We start from the raw sequence: 19,943 nt of genomic DNA, 5'->3' as shown, positions 1-19,943 counted from the left end.
TGGGTTATGGGGCTGCAGGTATGCATATACGGGGATGTATGGCTGTGTGGACTTTGGTTGCCACCCTGTGTTTGAAAGGCAGGATGAGACTAACAGGAAGAATGGGACTGACAGAGGGAGAGAGGATGGGAGGGAAGGACTCAAATGCTAAGAGATAAATGGGTGCTAACTAACCAAACCTTCTAAATATGTAGTCCGGGAATACCAGGATGCCCAAATCATTCAGTGGTAAAATTTATTGTAATTCCATCATCACCATGAAATTTCAACTTTATTTATTCTTCAAAGTCTTTCCCTCCAGTATCAAAGTCTATAACTTTACTTTTAAGGCATTTAACTAAAGGGGGAAATGACATCTTTGCACTTTTCAGGAAAATGAGTGTAAGTTGGGGTTTGCTTGTACGATAAAATAGCAGTAAAATGTCTATACTCTTTCAGGTTCCACCACTGAGATTTATTTATCTTCCCTTAACAGAAAAACATACTCAAGAATGCTGAAAGAATTAAAGTACTTCCTTTGAGGCTTGGGTTTCTACTGGAGAGTAATGAACTGGAGTTGAATGGGATAAGAAACTTATTCCTTGGTTCTACATTAAATGGAAAAAAGGCATATTTATAAAGATTATGCACAACAAACAGGGGATTTGGGGAGAAGTTTTACAAAGCAAACATGTATTTAAAAATACTATTAGAAACTGAACACAGATCCAGTAAAATTAGAAAGTTGTTGTATAGACAAGTCAGTTACTCTAAAGCTGGGGATTAAGGTTTTAGCTAATATCTTCCTTCTCGACGGTATAACTGGAAGCCCAGCTTTTGCTCTCAGGTCTCATCAGAGCTGGGCAGGAAAAAGGAAGAGGGGCTGAAATGCAGATCAGCTCAGTTCCTTGTTCCTAGAAGTGCTGATGAAAGACTGGATGGAAAAAGACACGGGAATAATTGCCTTTAATATTGTTTGGGAATCATTTGATGCATGCCAGACCACAGCACTGCAGATTAAGGATGCTTGACTTAGGTAGATGTAAGGTGATAGTATTTGAGATCTTCTCTCGGTTTTTCTAAAAGGATGCTGAGCCAAGTCTGTAGGAGGAGCTATAAAGACTCATATCCTTTAAGTGGTAAATGATTCCCCAGATACCTGTGTTCCTGAAAGCTAAGGATGTGGAATATTCTGGTCTACTTTATTGCCATGATTAGCTGGATTTTCAGTATGTATTAAAGAGTCCTGATTTTCTGAAAATAGTATTAAAACAAACCAAGGAAATATGGGCTTGGTGACATTATTGAGAATACTCATCACTACTGACTAAACAGTGAGTGATTTCTTGAAACAATTACCTCACTAAATCCTCACAATAATGCTACTATTTTTCCCATTTTACAAATGGGTTTTAATCCAGGCTTGGTCAGTAATTAGCTAGATCTTGAATAAATTCCTTATTGTTTTTCCTCCTTTCCTTCTTATGTATAAACAGATTGACCTGCCTTAATTATGTCACAAGGTTATAATTAAAACTAAGTGATATGAAGAAATAAAGAGTCTGAGATAGCAAAATTTGGTGACATGTAGGTGAATAGAAGCATTGGTTAACAAAGAACTGCAGACAAAAGGAGAAAGAAAGAAATAATCAGAAATGATGAAAATATAGATATATGCTCATAAGAAATACTGCACTTACAGGAATTCTGTTCATTAGTTGGGGTAAAATCATTTGAAAATATGTAAATGGTGATCTAAAAGCACTAAATAAATACCAAATGATGGTTGTGATGATTAATGAATTAAGGTCAAACCCGCGTATTTCTAAAATGGTCGCTACGTGTGATACTGTCCCCACTGAGAACCAATGAACTGGAGCTACCTAAGTCAACAGAGTATAACCTTAAGCATATAACATTGAGAAAAAAATACCTTTCGGATATGCATGGGGTGTTTGGCATTGTCATAATAATTGGGGAGCCTTGCTAGTGGTTAGTGGGTGAGGATGTTAGATGTTCAGACCTGGACAGGACTACACAGTGTAGGATTGCCCTTTATCTCACACAACTGTCAACTGTCCTTTTATGACTAAGGTAAATGCAGAATAAACAGAAAGTTCAGTTGCATATCTTGTTTCCTTTGACCTTGTAGCTTTCTGAGGACTTCTTAGAGAGACCAAGTCAATCAGAGTTATAGATTTATGGCGTAGCCTATACTTCTAAGCCTTTGTGGTTATAGCAGCAGATAAGAATTACGTGCAAACCACCTCCTAGATAGGCTCACAGTGAAATGACAGGTCAGAAGAAAGAGCATTCTATTTCTTTGGAACAGACATATCTTAGAATTTCTGAAATTGTCCAGTACAAGGGGTCATGGATAATAGCATTGTAATTTATTTTTTATTTTTAGAGTGAGAGAGTTATCAGTAACAGAATATCCAATTACCAGTAGTTCTAATAATAGGAGCTTTATTATATCACTTGGCAAAGAGTTCAGAGGTGCAAAATGTCAGCTTCCTGCTCTGCCATCCATGTCTTTCCTATATCTCTCCTAATAATTAAGGATGACTGCAGTAGTCACACACAACATATTCTTCCATTCACACATCACGGGGGGAAATGAAGGAATAGGGACACGAATATTTTTCCCTCACATGTCTTTCTTCTTTTTTTCAGGGGAAAAGTGATTTCCAAGAAGCCCCACAGAAACGATCTATTTCTTAAAGGACAGACTCTGTCACATACTCACCCCTGCTCCTGAAACAGCTAAGGGGAAGGGAATTCCCCCTGGCTTAGAATATTCATCATTAATTCCCTGGGCCTGGGCATACTGTTGCCTGCACAAAATTGGGTTCTTTGGGTTGTTAGGAAATGGGGAAGTTTTACAACCAAGATTTCAGAGATTCAAACTATTAATTTCTTCATTCATGGAAAAAAAGAGAAGGAAGTTGGTATTCTTTCTCTAATTTTCTGCTTCATTGCTATTAATAAAGGAAAGCAAGTTGAATGGAATTTTTCAGAAAATGGCATCATGATTATAAACTCTTCAGAAACCTGATCTAACAACCAGGAGACCTGAGTCTGCCATCCATTAGTTATGGGGCTTTGGGCACTAGGGCTCAGTTTCTCACCTATAAAGTAAGAAAGATTGAATTAGATACATTACCAGTAGGTCACTTCTCATTTTAAGTTTGTAAGGCCTTGAATCAGCAGCTAAGTTATACATGATGGTTTTCAAACTAAAAGTAATTTTATAACCACTTTGTAACTTACAACCAAGCCTTGTGCCCTATTGATCCTAAAGGACCAATGTGGCTTACAATTTATCTGAAGAGGAAGAGAGTAGTTAGGAGAGATTCAAGCTCACCATTCATATTTATATTCTGACAAGCATAATTACCCTCAGATGCTTTCTTTATGGTGAACCTATCAGGGAAGATTGTTTTTGAGTCAGTCTTCCCAAAAGAGGGTTACTGAGTGGTCAGAGACGAATGAGCTGAGAGGTAAAAATAACTTTAGGAGATGTTGGATTAATCACAGTTAAACAGATTCATTTATCACTGAATTTCTCAGAGGATTTATAATGCTAAAGTACATTATAAATCTCCTAAAGAGATATAGTACCTCCCAACTTTCATTTTGACTATGTATTTATTTTTCATGGAACATTTAATTTTTCCCCATTTAGAAAATAATCTCATCTGTATAGAGTGATACAAATAACAAAATATTTTGAAAAACATCACTTATTTTGCTATATGAAAACATAACCTTCCCAAACCTCTTGTTAAACTACTTCTTAACAATTCTGACCCAGTTGACTATAAGATGCCAACTTAGAGAATAGAATACACTATTCTATAAATAGAATATAAACAATGTTAAATATACATATGGGTTTTATTTCACATACCAATTTAATAAATTTTAAATGGTATAAACACTGTCTTAGTATCATAAAAATACATTGTTAGAGGCAATACATTTTTTTATTCCTTATATTTTGACTTCTTTCTCAGTGGTCATTTTTAGGCCACCTTTGTGAAATATTTCATAGTATAAAAGTTCTGGGAAACATACTTTGAGAAAGGTTAGTTTAAATTATTTTTCCAAATATGTTATAATAAAAAGTAGAGGAGTTTAAACTCCTCTACATTTAGAAGAAAGAGCAGGAGGATAACAGTAAGAAAGAGCAGAGAAGTTTTTAGTGCTTATAAAAATAAGTCAGTTAACTAGGGATTCCAGACAGGAGTTATACTTAAACTGTTGGCAAACCCAAATACCAAATTATAAAGTCATCTTTGTAGAAGCTAAACTGCATAAAAACAGGAGTGGAGTTTCCATTCTTTTGTCATGGAACTAGTAAGAGATGGGTATTTTTTACCTAGAAAAACATCTTGCTGCCTGGAGCACAGTAGAAATGGCAGTAAGAAAGAACAGCAGAAGATTTAAGGGCAACTCTCAGAGGGGCAAGCCAGACTCTATTAGTTTAGCAGAGGAAATCAGCCTAAAAGAAAGAAAAAAACCCACCTTATATCTTTCTCACAGGTGTCAGTTCTCCTGAGTGTAAACAAGTCATCATCTGTCAATGAATAGGTAGCACCAGAAATGGCTTCTAAGCCCTAGAAATGTCCAATATCTAAGAACCAGGAAGAGTGGGAAATAAAGTTCCAAGATATAACCTTGTCTCTATGACAGAGTTGAAAAAAAAATAATGATAATAAATACTCGTTAAGCAGATACTCAGGCTTAGGTATGTTGAATGATTGCCCAAGTTCATGAGAACTTTGACAAGGTCATGAGGAGCCTTTTTAGAGTCCTAATTTATGTCTGTCTTGGGTGGGTGGCAGAAGGCATCAAAGGTTAGCAAAGTAAAATGATATAAAACTAACAGAATGTAAATTGTTACAGCCACTATGGAGAACAGCATGAAGGTTCCGTAAAAAACTAAAAATAGAGCTACCATAAGATCTAGCAATCCCACTCCTGGGCATATATCTAGAGAAAAACATGGTTCAAAAAGGATACATGAACCCCAATGTTCATTGCAGCATTGTTTACAATAGCCAAGACATGGAAGCAACCTAAGTGTCCATCAACAGATGAATGGATAAAAAAGATGTGGTATAGATATACAATGGAATATTACTCAGCCATTAAAAAGAATGAAATAATGCCATTTGCAGCAACATGGATAGACCTGGAGATGGTCACACTAAGTGAAGTAAGTCAGACAGAGAAAGACAAATATCGTATGATATTACGCTTACATGTGGAATCTAAAAAAAATGATACAAATGAACTTATTTACAAAACAGAAACAGACTCACGGACTTAAGAGAATGAACTTATGGTTACCAGGGGGCAAGGGTGGGAGGGAGGGATAGACTGGGAGCTTGGGATTGACATGTACACACTGCTATATTTAAAACAGATAACCAAGGACCCACTGTAAAAAAAAAAATGTTATCAAATAAATAAATAAATAAAAACAATGGACTGGCATATGGACACACCCCACTTGTCTACGATTTTCCCTTTCTTCTTTGTTAATTGAGGTATAATTGACATATAACATTATATTAGTTTCAGGTATACAACATAATGATTTGATATTTGTATATACTGTGAAATGATCACCACAAAAAATCTAGTTACCATCTGTCACCGTACAAAGTTACACAAATTTTTTCCTGTGATAAGAACTTCTAAGATCTACTCTCTTAGCACCTTTCAAATATGCAGTACAGTATTATTGACTGTACTCACCATGCTGTACATTAGATCCCCATGACCTTTTAATTTTATAACTGAAAGTTTGTAACTCTTGACCCCTTCACACATTGTGCCCACCCCCCAATACACCCTCTATGGCAACCACTGATCTGTTCTCTATCTATTGGTTTGGTTTTCCATAGTGCAATACCCTCAAGATCCAGCCATGTTTTTGCAAATAGCAATATGTCATTTTTTTATGGCTGAGTATTATTCCACTGTATAAACAGTTGCCCCTCGGTATTTGTAGGGGATTGGTTCCAGGATCCCCAAGGATACCAAAATCTGCGGGTGCTCAAGTCTTGTATAAAATGGCATAGTATTTGCATATAGCCTACACACATCCTCACATATACTTTAAATCATCTCTAGATTACTTACAATACCTAATATAATGTAAGTGCTGTGCAAATAGTTGTAAGTACAATGTAAATGTGATGTAAACGGTTGCTGTTGTGTGACAAATTCAAATTCTGCTTCATGGAAAGTTCTAAAAACTTTTTTTCTCATGTGTTTTTGATCCACAGTTGGTTGAATTTGCAGATGTGGAACCCACAGATATGGAGGGTTGACTGTATACACAACAACTTTTTTCATCCATTCATCCATCCATGGAAACTTAGGTTGTTTCTGTATCTTGGATATTGTAAATAATGCTGCAACGAACATAGAGGTACATATATCTTTTTGAATTAGTCTTTTCGATTTCTTCAGATAAGTACCAGGAAGTGGAATTGCTGGAATTTATAGTAGTTCTATTTTTAATTTTTTGAAGAACCTCCATACTGTTTTTCATAGTGGCTGCACCACTTTACATTCCCAGCAACAGTGAATGAGGTTCCCTTTTCTCCACATCCTCACCAATACTTATTTCTTGTCTTGTCTTTTTGATAATAACCATCCTAACAAGTGTGGTTTTGATTTGCATTTCCCCGATGATTAGTGATGGAAAATGTCTGTTCATATCCTCTGCTCAATTTTTAATCAGATTGCTTGTTTTTCTATTATTGAGTTGTATGGGTTCTCCATATATTTTGGATATTAACCTCCTATTGATATATGATTTGCAAATATCTTCTCCCATTCATTAGGTTGCCCTTTTATTTTTTATTTTTTTGATGGTTTCCTTCACTGTGCAGAAGTTTATTGGTTTGATGTAGTCCTACTTGTTTACTCTTGCTTTTGTTGCCCTTGACTTTGGTGTCTGATCCAAAAAATCTTTATCAAGACTGATGTCAAGGAGTTCATTGCCCATGTTTTCTTCTAAGAGTTTTATGGTTTCAGGTCTTACATTCAACTCTTTAATCAATTTGAGTTAATTTTTGTACATGGTATAAGATAGTAGTCTATTTTCATAATTTTGCATGTGGTTGTCCAGTTTTCCTAACACCATTTATTGAAGAGACTGTCCTTTGCGCACTGAATATTCCTGCCCTCTTTATTGAAAATTAATTGATCATATATGTGTGAGTTTATTTCTGGGCTCTCTATTCTGTTCCATTGATCTATGTGTCTGTCTTATTGATATTTGTGTGTTTTATAATGTTTTATATTGTTTTGATTACTATGGCTTTGTAACATAGTTTGAAATCTGGGAGCATTATATCTCTAGCTTTGTTCTTTTTACTCAAGATTGCTTTAACTATTCAGGGTTTTTGTGGTTCTGTACACATTTTAGGATTGTACGTTCTTTTCTGTGAAAAATGCCCTTGGAATTTTGATAGAGGTTGTATTGAATCTGTAGATTGATTGGGCAATATAGACATTTAAACAATATTAAGTCTTCTGATCCTTGAGCATAGAATATCTTTTGATTTATTTGTGTCTTCAATTTCTTACATCAACGTCTCATAGATTTCAGTGTACAGGTCTTTTACCTCCTTGGTTAAATTTACTCCTTGGTATTTTATTCTTTTTTATGCAATTGTAAGTGGAATTGTTTTCTTAATTTCTCTTTCTGATAGTTCATTGTTAGTGTGTAAAAATGGAACAGATTTTTGTAAATTGATTTTGTACCCCACAACCTTCCCAAATTAATTTATTAGTTCTAATAGTTTTTTGGTGGGGTCTTTAAGATTTTTCTCTATATAAAATTATGTCATGTGCAAATAATGAAAGTTTTACATCTTCATGTCCAATTTGGATGACTTTTATTACCTTTTCTTGCCTAATTGCTCTGGCTAGGACTTCTAATATTATGTTGAAAAATAGTGGCTAGAATGAGTTTTCTTGTCTTCTTCCTGATCTTAGAGGAAAAGCTTTAGCTAACATACTATGATGGGCTTATCATATATGGCCTTTATTAGGTTGAGGTACATTCCCTCTATACCCACTTTGTTAAGAGTTTTTATCATAATGAATATTAGCTTTTTTCCAGTGCTCTTTCTGCATCTGTTGTGACCATTATATGATTTTTATCCTTCATTTTGTTAATGGGGTGTATCACGGTGATTGTTTTTCAGATGTTGAATTGTTCTTACATCCCTGAAACAAATCCCACTTGGTCATGGTGTATGATCCTTATAATGTATTGTTGAATTTGCTTTGCTGATATTTTGTTGAGGATTTTTACATCTATGTTTGTAAGGAATATTCGTCTATAATTTTCTTTGTTTTGTGTGTGTGGTGCCTTGGCCTGTTTTGGTATTAGGGTAATGCTGACCTCATAGAATGAGTTCAATTTTTGGGAAGAGTTTGAGAAGAATAGGTATTAAATCTTCTTTGAGTGCTTGGTAGAATTCACCAGTGAAGCCATTTGGTCCTGGACTTTTGTTTGTTGGATGGTTTTTGATTACTGACTCAATCTCCTTACTAGTAAATTGTCTATTCAGGTTTTCTATTTCTTCATAATTCAGTCTTGGAAGATTGTATGTTTCTAGAAATGTACCCATTTCTTCTAGGTTAGCCAATTTTTTGGCATATAATTGTTCATAGTAGTCCCTTATGACCCTTTGTATTTCTTTGGTATCAGTTGCATCTTCTCCTGTTTCATCTCTGGTTTTATTTGAGTTTCTCTCTCTTCTTTTTTTCTTTTACTGAATCTAGCTAATGGTTTGTCAATTTTGCTTATCTTTTCAAAGACCCAGCTCCTAGTTTTATTGATCTTTTCCATTGTCTTTTTAGTCTCTACTTCATTTATTTCTTCTCTAACGTTTATTATTTTCCTCCTTTTTCTAACATTGGGCTTTGTTTGTTCTTTTTCTAGTTTTTTGGGGGTGTAAAGTTAGGTTGTTTATTTGAGATTCTTCTGTTTCTAGAGGTAAGCTTGAATCACTATGAACTTCCTTCCCTCTTGAAACTGTTTTTGTTGCATTCAATAGATTCTGGTATGTTGTATTTTCATTTTTATTTGTCTCAAGTTATTTTAAAATTTCACCTTGGATTGCCTCATTTACCCTTTTATTGTTCAGTAGCATTTGTTTACTCTCCACATATTTGAGATTTCCCCAGTATTTTTCTTGTAATTGATTTCTAGTTTCATACCATGTGGTCAGAAAAAAAGGCTTCATATGACTTCAATCTTCTTTAATTTATTGAGACTTGTTATGTGGCCTAACATATGATCTCTCCTGGAAAATATTGCATGTGCACTTGAGAAGAATGTGTATTCTGCTACTTTTGGATGGAATGTTCTGTATATATGTATTCATTGCATCTGATCTAATGTGTTAAGGCCAATGCTTCCTTATTGATTTTCTTCTGAATGATCTATCCATTGATGTATGTGGGATATTAAAGTTCCCTAGTATTATGGTATTGCTGTCTATTTCTCCCCTTAGGTCTGTTAATATTTGCTTTGTATATTTAGGTGCTCCTATGTTGGGTGCATAAATATTTACAAATGTTATATCGTCTTGTTGAATTTATCCCTTTTTCATTATGTAATACCTGTCTTTGTCTCTTATTACCATCTTTGTTTTATTTTATATGTATATATTTTTTAATTTATTTTTTTATTTATTATTTATTTTTGGGTCTTTGTTGCTGTGTGCAGACTTTTTCTCTAGTTGTGGCGAGTGGGGGCCACTCTTCATTGAGGTGTGCAGGTTTCTCATTGCGGTGGCTTCTCCTGTTGTGGAGCACAGGCTCCAGGTGCACAGGCTTCAGTAGTTGTGGCGCATGGGCTTAGTTGCTCCACAGCATGTGGGATCCTCCCGGACCAGGGCTCGAACCCGTGTCCCCTACATTGGCAGGTGGATTCTTAACCACTGTGCTACCAGGGAAGCCCACCATCTTTGTTTTAAAGTCTATTCTGTCTAGTATAGATACCCCAACTTTCTTTTGGTTTCCATTCGTGTGAAACAACTTTTCCATCCCTTCACTTTCAGTCTGTGTGTGTTCTTACATCTAAAGTGAGTTTCTTATAGGCAGCATGTAGATGGGTCTTGTTTATCTATCCATTCCGCCACTCTATGTCTTTTGATTGGAAGATTTAGTCCATGAACATGTAAAGTAATTATTGATAGGTATGTACTTATTGCTGTTCTGTTAATTGATTTTTGACTGTTTTGTAGTTCTTCTCTGTTTTTTTCTTCTTCTCTTGTTCTCCTCCCTTGTGCTTTGGTGGTTTTCTTTGCTGTTGTGGTTAGATTCCTTTCTCATTATCTATTGGGTATCTACTACAGGCTTTTGCTTTGTGATTACCATAATACTCACATACGACAGCCTATATATAAATAACAGCCTATTTTAAGTTGATAGCAAGATAAGTTTGAGTACATTCTAAAACTCCATATTTTTACTACCCCTCCATGTTTTCTCTTTTTGATGTCATAATTTACATCTTTTTATTTTGTGTATTCCTTAATTATTGTACATATAGCTATTTTTACTACTTTTATCTTTTAACCTTTATAACAGCTTTATAAATGCCTAAATACTACCTTTACTATAAATATTTACCTTTACTGATAAAATGTTTACTTTCTTTTTTTTTGTTGTTACTAATTAGTACCTTTAGAGGTCCCTTTAACATTTCTTATAGAGTCATTTTAGTGGTGTGAACTTTAGCTTTTGCTTGTCTGGAAAACTGTTTATCTCTCCTTTGATTTTGGATGACAATCTCACTGGGTAGATTACTCTTGGTTGGAAGTTTTCCCCTTTCAGCACTTTGAATATATTGTGTTACTCCCCTGTGGCCTGCAAAGTTTCTCCTGAAAACTCCACTTATAATCTTATGGGGCTGCCCTTGTGCACAACAAGTCATTTTACTCCTGCTGCTTTTAAGATTCTCTCTTTAACTTTTGACATTTTAATTATAATGTGCCTTGGTATGGATCTTTTGGGGTTCATCTTTTTGGAATTCTCTGGATTGGAATCTGGATGTCTGTTTCCTTCCCCAGTTAATGAAATTTTTAGCCATTATTTCTTCAAATAAGTTTTCTGCCCCTTTCTCTTTTTCTTCTCCTTCTGAACCCTCTATAATGCAAATGTTATTTTGCTTGATGTTGTCCCATAGATCACTTAAGCTATTTCCACTTATTTATTTATTTAGGTATAGTTGCTTTACAATGTTGTGTTAATTTCTGCTGTACAATGAAGTGAATCAGCTATATGTATGCCTATATCCTCTCCCTCTTGGACCTCCCTCCCAACCCCCCCATCCTACCCATCTAGATCATCACAGAGCACCGAGCTGAGCTCCCTTGGCTATATAGCAGGTTCCCACTAGCTATCAATTTTACACATGGTAGTGTGTATATGTCAATCCTAATCTCCCAATTCGTCCCACTTCCCTTCCCCCCATGTCCACATGTTCATTTTCTATGTCTGTATCTCTACTCCTGCCCTGCAAATAGGTTCATCTGTACCATTTTTCTAGATTCCACATATATGTGCTAATATATGATATTTGTTTTTTTCTTTCTGACTTACTTCACTCTGTATGACAGACTCTAGGTCCATCCACGTCTCTACAAATGACCCAATTTCATTCCTTTTTATGGCTGAGTAATATTCCATTGTATATATGTACCACATCTTCTTTATCTATTCATCTGTTGATGGACATTTAGGTTGCTTCCATGTCCTGGCTATTGTAAATAGTGCCGCAATTCTTTTTTTTTTTTTTTTTTTCTTTTTGCTCTTCTCTTTGGGTGAGTTCCACTACCCTGTCTTCCAGATCACCGATTCTTTCTCCTGCTTCAATTAGTCTGCTGTTGAATCCCTCTAGTGTATTTTCCAGTTCAACTATTATATTCTTCAGTCATGTGCCTTCTTACATTTTCTATCTCTTTGTTAAAGTTCTCACTATGTTTATCCATTCTTTTCTGAGTTTGATGAGGATCTTCATGACCATTCTTTTGAACTCTTTACCTAGTTGATTACTATTTCTATTTCACTAAGGTTTTTTTTTTTTTTTTCCTTGTTTTTATCTTGTTCTTTCATTTGGAACATATTCCTATGTTTCCTCATTTTGCCTGACTGTGTTTGTTTCTATGAATTCTCCTTTCAGTCTTGAAGGAGAGGCCTTTGTAAGAGATGAACCTTGTTGTTCAACCTTGCCCTGGCTCTTGGTTGTCTCTCAAACCTTCGTGATTGTCTAAGCAACCTGATTGGCTCTTGATAGATCCCAGTTGTTGAGGGTGTGCCAATACCTGTCAATGTTCCAAAGGGAGGATCTCAGTCAGTACCTAGTTTCAGGCTGACTGGAAGTCAGATCCTCAGGCAGCAGCTTTTAAAGTATGCAAATATATACAGTCCTCTGAGACTTCAGTTGTAAACCCTACTGGCCTCTAGACCAGGCAATTTGGAGGTGTCCCCCTGGTGACAATTGCAAAAATCAGGGTTCCAGGTGAGTCTATAAGCTCTTCACTGGGAAGTACTGGTGAGCCTTAGTATGGCCAAGGAAGAGCACAGAGAAGGCATCCCCGGCCTGTGTTCCCTGAGGGCACCTTCTTAGTCCCTAGATGTGTAGTAAACCTGAAGCCTACCCTTCAGGCTGAAGCTCTAGGACAGGTAAATAGACTTTTTCTCACAGGAAGATCTGGAGCGTGTTCAGTGTGCTGTCTGTGCTATGCCCTAGGGGTGATGGCCTGCTGAGAACTGTCTCTCTGGTTGTTTCAGCCCCATGGGGCCCAGAAACACAAGTTTCCCTGGCCACTAGAGTCAGGCAATCAAGGAGTATGCACCAGTGGCTTTAGTGGGGTGGGGTATGCCCATCAACACTAGCTAAATAGAAGAGCACAAAACTGGCACCCACTAGCCCCTCAGTCTCTGGAGAGAGCCCCCACCAGCTTCTGCCCCTCCAGCAGACACATTAATATTAGCTAATTCACCTCCTTCACATATGGTCTAGGCACTTTTCAAACTGCTGCTTGAACACTTGGTCCCAGGGTGAGTAAGTCTGTGAGTGAGCCCTTTAAGAGTGGAATCTCTGTTCCCTACAGCCCTTTGAGACTTCTGGATGTAAGCCCCATTGGCTTTCAAAGTCAGATGTTTGAGGGGCTTGTCTCTCAGGTACAGGTCTCAAGGGTTGGGGTCCTGACGTTGGACATGAACCCCCTCACTCCTCAGGAAGTAGTTCCATATGTGTGAGATCCTTCCAGTGGTGGGTTGCCACACAAGTAGTGGGGTTTTTGGTGAGACCGAATCTTTGCCTCTCCTACATTCTTCACGTGGTCCTTTTATCCTTTGTTGTGAAGGATCTGTTCAGCTAGTTTTCAGGTCTTTTTTCAGAGGAAATTGTTCCATATACAGCTGTGTATTTGCTGTTTCCATGGGAGGAAGTGAGTTCAGGCTTTTCCTACACTGCCATCTTGAAAAGCCTCTTGTACAGTTTTCATTTTAAATTCTTTTTCAAACTGGAATGTTGTTACTTGACATTTAACTGTGATTTAATATCCCTTATGGTTATACTTTTCCAATAAAGAATAGTTTAAGTTAAAAAAAAGATTAAAGATAAGTTTCCTTGAGTTTGCAGCCTTACCAAGCTACCTAACTAGACAACATTGCCATCTAGTGGCCTAAACATACTACAGTCATCACCTTTGGGGTGGGAGTTGGGGTCCTAGCATAGGTCTGAGGGGTGTGTCCAGGAAGTGCAATGTTAACTGATGCCAAAGCCACATCAAGAACATACAAACTCTTCCAGAGCAAACACGTGAGACCTTCAGTTGGAGAATCCAAAGCTGTACCAGCTCCACAGAGAAAAAAGTACCACTGCCATTGCAACGACCTTTGATCTGCCTCACTTAATTTCCTTTTCTTTGAACTTTTAGGGTCCATTTTTTCATTCCCTTATTCACCTACTGCTTGAAAACATTTTCCAAACATTCACTCATCTTTACGAAAAGGATGTTACCCTACATCACCATGACCAGGTAAAGACGGAGGAATCAGATTGCTAATGGTGGTCAGGAACTCCACATGGGGGTCAATCTGAGCCTTCATGGAGAACTAGAATGAGCAAGCAAGAGCTGGGCTTTGGTCTAAACAAGATGAAGCTTTAAGAGACAGGAAAATAGGAGAAGGCTTACAAGCATGGAGCAGATGCAGCTTCAACTGAGATTCCAAATATTCTAGAGATAAGTATTCTTACATCCTTTGGGGCCTCTCCTTTAGTTAAAATCAGATACTCAGGGTTTCTCCTGATTGACTAGAAGGTTTATGTAATCCGTTGCTTCTGCAACTAGGCCACCTATGGCAACCACCATCAACTGCCGGAAAAGCACAATGGGCATGAAGAAACATGCCCAAGACGGGACCATTATCAGAACACCACTGATAGGTTCTTGCCAACCCTCATCTCTGACCCTGTACAGGTAAGATCATAATAGAAGTTGAGAGTACAAACAAAACAGCCATTAAGTCTTTTTCAACCCACTTTTGATGAAATAAGGATAGAAACAAAAAACATCGGTTTAGATCTGTTTGAACACAGGAACAGTGAGAAAGCTGGAAGAGGCAATTTTCAGAAATCCAAATATGTGCTTCTCCAAAATTTGCATCAGAGGCTGAGTCATGCCCATGCAAATGGATCTTAGTTCAAATTCATGTTAGAAAAATCTGGAACACACTTACTTCCCCTATGCCAATCTCCGAGGAAAACAGCCGTGGGTTCTTACCTATAATAAAAAGAATCTCCACTGCAATGTCACTGACTGTTGTGCTCCGAGTTGTCGATAGGTCATCATTGCCAATAAAGCAAACGTTGTAAGGTACGGTCACGGCAACATAAAACGTCGCCAATAGAATAAGCCAGTCCCAGCCGGCTTTGAAAGTGCTAAAATGCAAAAGTATGAATTTGGACTTTTTTGCATCAGAAACTTTATACTCCGGAAATGCTGGTTTATCTACAAAAACATTCTGTGGATAAAGACAAAAAGGAGAGAAGGGAGAAACACAACATTAGAAATAAGGAACACAAAGCCTTAAACACATGGGGAGAATTATTTATACATACAATGTCAACACATCTTTTTTTTTTTAATTTTAGAATTTTATTTGTTTTTTTATACAGCAGGTTCTTCTTAGTTAGCCATTTTATACCTATTAGTGTATATATGTCAATCCCAGTCTCCCAACAATGTCAATACATCTTACAAGGGACTTTTACAAGTTGGTGATGCAAAAAGTAGACTTTTAAGTATGTTAAAATCGGGCAGAGATCTTTGTTATAAGTGAAAGGAATATGCAGAGTGTAGTCACCAGTGTTAATAAGTGACTAATCCAGATTTTGTTCATGAAGAATAAAAAGATCGCTACCTAAAATGTCACCTAGAAACATCCAAAGTTGCAAGTATAAGCCTACATACATTATAAACACAAAGATACAGTTATGTTCCTACTGTCATGGGGACATTCCGTATACTTATAGTTTTGAGATGACAGTCATTATCTAAAGAATATATTGGGCATGAAATACTTCTAATAACAGCAAAGGTACCATTCTTTTTTCTCAAAAGGTTAGAGCTATATGATCAATTCAATTGTAAATAGCTGTTAACATGTCTTTCAAACTATAAGCAAGTTGTGCTGACTACTTGCATTTTGTATTATGGTTGTTGGTGAAGTTTCCAGCTGGGAACCCAAATCTCATAACCTTGATGGACATAGATTTATTCTGGCACTGGCTAGCCCTTGTTAAGATGGCAAAGCAAGAAACAGTTACTTAACAGTTATTATTCAAGTCATGGGAGGAGAAAGGCAATGTTCACCGTGCAGCTGACTAAATGCAGAAGAATAGCTGGAGTTTTTATAACTGCAAAAGCCCTTCACTTTGAAAGCAGTCCAAATTGAGGAACAATTCTCTTTATTGCTGTGAGACAAAGGGAGGCCCAACAATAGCGTGTGTGGCAATTTGACAGCCTCTGACCAGATACTTGCAGACCTTACTTTGACCTCAATTAATGAGAAATACAAGATAGGTAATGGAAACTTAAATTTGAAAGTTACGTTGAATGAACAGAACAGTTCAAAGTTCTTGAATACCTGTTACTTGCAGGTTGCAGTGTGTTTTCTTGTTTCTGGCATTGAAGGAAGGGCAAATTAATGTGATATGTTCAGGGATTCCTAAAGTACTTGGAAATTCAAGAAAGGTTCAGAGCAATCAGGAACACAAGCTCTTTAGTGGTGACTCTCAGTGCCCAAATATTTCTGCTACCTTAATATGAATGCCTCTCCTATCTTGCATCTCTCCTTGGTAGGCATTTACAACACACGTTTCTACTTCTTGTTAATAGTCTCACTCATCCCACAGGGCACCTCATAAAGCCAGGATTTTGTGGTGAGGGAGGGCCTGCTTCACTCCTTCCAGATGGTTCTTTGATGCCCATCTGCCACCGTGTCTATGCTCCATTCAATTCCCTGACTTGACCTGCCTCCTTTGCCTCATTCTCTGGTTTCTAGGAACAGGTTCCAAAGGTGGATTATGACATAAAACTGAGGAAGGAAGAAGAAAGTAACCCCTGTTGGGCTTCTCATCAAAGCTGAGGCTGGTGCATCGGAGAAGAGAGAGTTGGGGTCCATAAGTATAAATCTCAAGGTTGACAAGCACTTCTATTTACAATAGGACACGATGGATTCCAATACGATTTTTTTTCAAATATTTACTACGATAACACATAACCAAAAGCCATGGAAGAATATCTCAATTTTTATCCAAATAAGTCTTTTTCTATCATGCTACAGAAATGAAATGTTTACTTTATTTGAGGGAGAAGCCAGCTCTAGGAGTGAAGGTTGGGAAAACTCAAGAAGTAAAGTATTTTTTTTATTGAATTATGTTGATTATACGAAGCATTAGTGATGCTGACGAAAAAGGTCAGCAATGTAATAGTTATCTCCACAAATCAGAAAATAAATCACACTATTTCATTTTTATAGGCTACTTAAAATATATTATTTAAATTATTTTAAAAGATACTGAGAATCCAATACATCTCAGATTAGACTTAAATTTTAAAAGGTGTTTCATTCAAATTCTGCATACATCCTGACACAATCACCTGAGTGAAAAAAAGAGATGTGCTTCTCCTCCTGCTTCTCTATTTGTAAAGTTTTATCAAAAACCTTTTGAATGCAAGAAAATTTCTTACAATTGGAAAGTGTGCTTTTAGCAAGTAAGGGGGAAAAGACGTATTATTTATAACCCTGAAACCTATGAAGTTTGCCTAAAGAATAATACAACCAACCATCCTCGATGTTAGTTATATATATTATTTATTAATTTTCAAGCCTATTGTTTAGTACCAATGGTGTTTGAGTAGTTTAACCTCTACCCTATGTATAACTGAAACAGAGTAGTTAAGGCCAAAGCCTAATCAAGGTAACTGTTTCCTAAACTATTTTTGCAACATGTCTTTGAAATTAACATCCAAATGAACAAAGGGATGGGAAAATGTTTCTACAGTCATTACACTGAGTAATTGCAAGGTAGCATATGCCTTCGATGGCTACCAGCCTGGTACCCTGTTGGTCATATGTGGGCATCTAAAGCACTGTCCCTTCAAGCTCCCAAGGCTCCCATGTGATCTTTGGGTTGAAGACATTTGCATCATCCCAATGTCATGTAATAGACAGACTAACAAATCAAGGAAACCAGAAATTAAAAACCTTTTCCAAGACGTACCATGTGGCATAGTTAGAGCCAGGATTAAAGGGTGTTACATCCTGATTCTCAGAGCTTGCTAATGGCCTGATGAGCTAATTTGTTCTGAGTTGATTCATACATTCCTATTCCACAGAATTGTATGAGAGAAGCAGCAAGGTAGGGGCAGAAGCACGGTGGCTTTGAGTCAGAAGATTCATGGATGGGTCCCACATCTGCTGGTTCTACTTTTGAGATCTCAAATAAGTTGTTCTTTTCCATCTTTAAATTGGAACGAATAAAAATCATATCTAGTAATGGCTTGCTGTAAGGATCAAATGATATGATAACAGCAAAAGGAATTTGTAAATAGCAAAGAGCTACAAAAACATTAAGAAGTCTTTTTTTTGGGCACATGAATGTTAATATATCCAGAATTCCCCAAAGACTGATTGTCTAGCCAGTAAACCATTCAGATCATTGTTTCCTCTTCCCTCTTCTCTCTTTCTGTTGTCTTTTAGTCATTCTGCCCTGTTCTCCTTGAAAAGAGATGGTGAACAGGGACAGTCCTGATTCCACATTTCCTTTTCAGAAATAAGATGTTACCTGTATTGTCAGATTCACTGTGCTGATTTGACACCCTTCCTTACTATGTATTATTTTAATGCTCCACCCTGATATTTGTACTTCTTAAATAAATGCAATTTAGCAAATTAGCCAAGCGGTGGGAGTTATGATTTTTTAAATAAGATTTTTAAGTACTGTTCTGTACTTTGTTGAATCAAAAGGGGAAAAACAGCATGTTCTGTGAATGCATTTTTAAGCTCACTAATACTTGGTACATTTAAATGACTCTGGACTAAATGCTAGAAGAGTGTCATCTTTCAGCATTAGAGAATCTCAGGCTAATATTTGTTTAGATGTTTTGCTGGCTGGCTTGCATAGAATCAACCCCAGGTGTGGTTACCTTTGTTTCTTCCTAGAACTTGTTTACTGTCACTAAGGCTGACTTGGTAACTGAAGGCAGGTATAACGAGGAACCAGGGGAAGGATTCAGAGATCTAGTGGTGTGCACAGTTTGAAGTCTATCCCTGGACTCTCAGGAAACCAATGTGACATACGGGTGTCCCTAGAAAATCTTTATATTAAGCCAAGACAAACTAAACAGAATGTGACTCTTAACAGCGGTGCGTGGCAGATCAGCACGAACATGGGTGATGGTCCTGGAGCACAAAGAGATGGAAATGGCTTGTCTGGCTTCCAGAGGGGAATCCCACTGAAGCAGAACCAGGTTGGCAGCGTTTTCATGTCAGATCATGCTCTACACCTGGGCTCGTGCATCTTTGCTCACTAAAATCAGGTAAGTGGATACTTTGTGTGTCTGATGCATGACTGCTTTAGCAAAGCATCCATATGTCAGATTAGGTACTCTCAAGCTCTCTGTGTACAATGAGATGCCAAAGACTCTCCTGTGTCCTTAACTCCCAGAACCTCGGGATCTAGATCAATTCCAAAACAGCAATGGTTGTTTGATATGACTTTTTCTAAAGTCATTGGCAAGTTAGATCCTGAGTCTTGATGTCTGCTGCCCATAGTCACACATACCCCCAAAGTTGTATGTTCTGGAGATTCCACAAGGCAGACTAATGACACTATCATCATTAGATAAATCATCTTTGAATATCTACAACCAAACAGGCAGAGTTCTGGATCTCCGAGTGAAGTCTCTTAGTTCTCAGAACCAATGATAAAATTAACTGTGAAATCCTGGAGGACGTGTGTCACTTAAAACACTACAGAGTCACCTTTTATAGTCACAGTTGACAGATAACCACCAGGTTTCAGAGAGGAGCCCTACCATAATTTACTACGAGTGTGACTTTAAAAAAACCCGTATAATATATGGCATGTCATTTCAAACCCAGTTCCAAGGTGTGAAATTTCCAACTCTGTGTTGCATAAAATGTAAATTTTCCAAATAAAGTAATGACTTTGATTTGTTCATGGTCCCCCTGGATGAAAGCATTCAGTGAAATTAGATAAAGTGCAAAATAGATGGAGCTAAAATTAAATTTGAGAAATTTTAACCAACAAACTATGGATGTGTAATATAACTTGTTCATAAAATGTAACCAGTCCCATTTGCAGTGTCCCTAGTACC

General features: G+C 37.0%; 1 protein-coding gene across 1 annotated transcript in view; it reads right to left on the bottom strand.

Annotated features, from left to right (window-relative positions):
* Positions 1 to 19,943, bottom strand: part of KCNH8 (potassium voltage-gated channel subfamily H member 8) — a 398,046-nt gene that overhangs the window by 157,480 nt on the left and 220,623 nt on the right. Inside the window, exon 5 of the mRNA XM_061193703.1 lies at positions 14,820 to 15,060. Within this exon, the coding sequence (XP_061049686.1) occupies positions 14,820 to 15,060 (241 nt within the window). The remainder of the gene's footprint in view (positions 1 to 14,819; positions 15,061 to 19,943) is intronic.

Source organism: Eubalaena glacialis, chromosome 6, assembly GCF_028564815.1.
Source record: "Eubalaena glacialis isolate mEubGla1 chromosome 6, mEubGla1.1.hap2.+ XY, whole genome shotgun sequence".
In the NCBI taxonomy this organism is placed as follows: Eukaryota; Metazoa; Chordata; class Mammalia; order Artiodactyla; family Balaenidae; genus Eubalaena; species Eubalaena glacialis.
The sequence above is the reverse complement of the archived record's forward strand: the minus strand, read 5'-3'. Positions and strand labels throughout refer to the sequence as shown.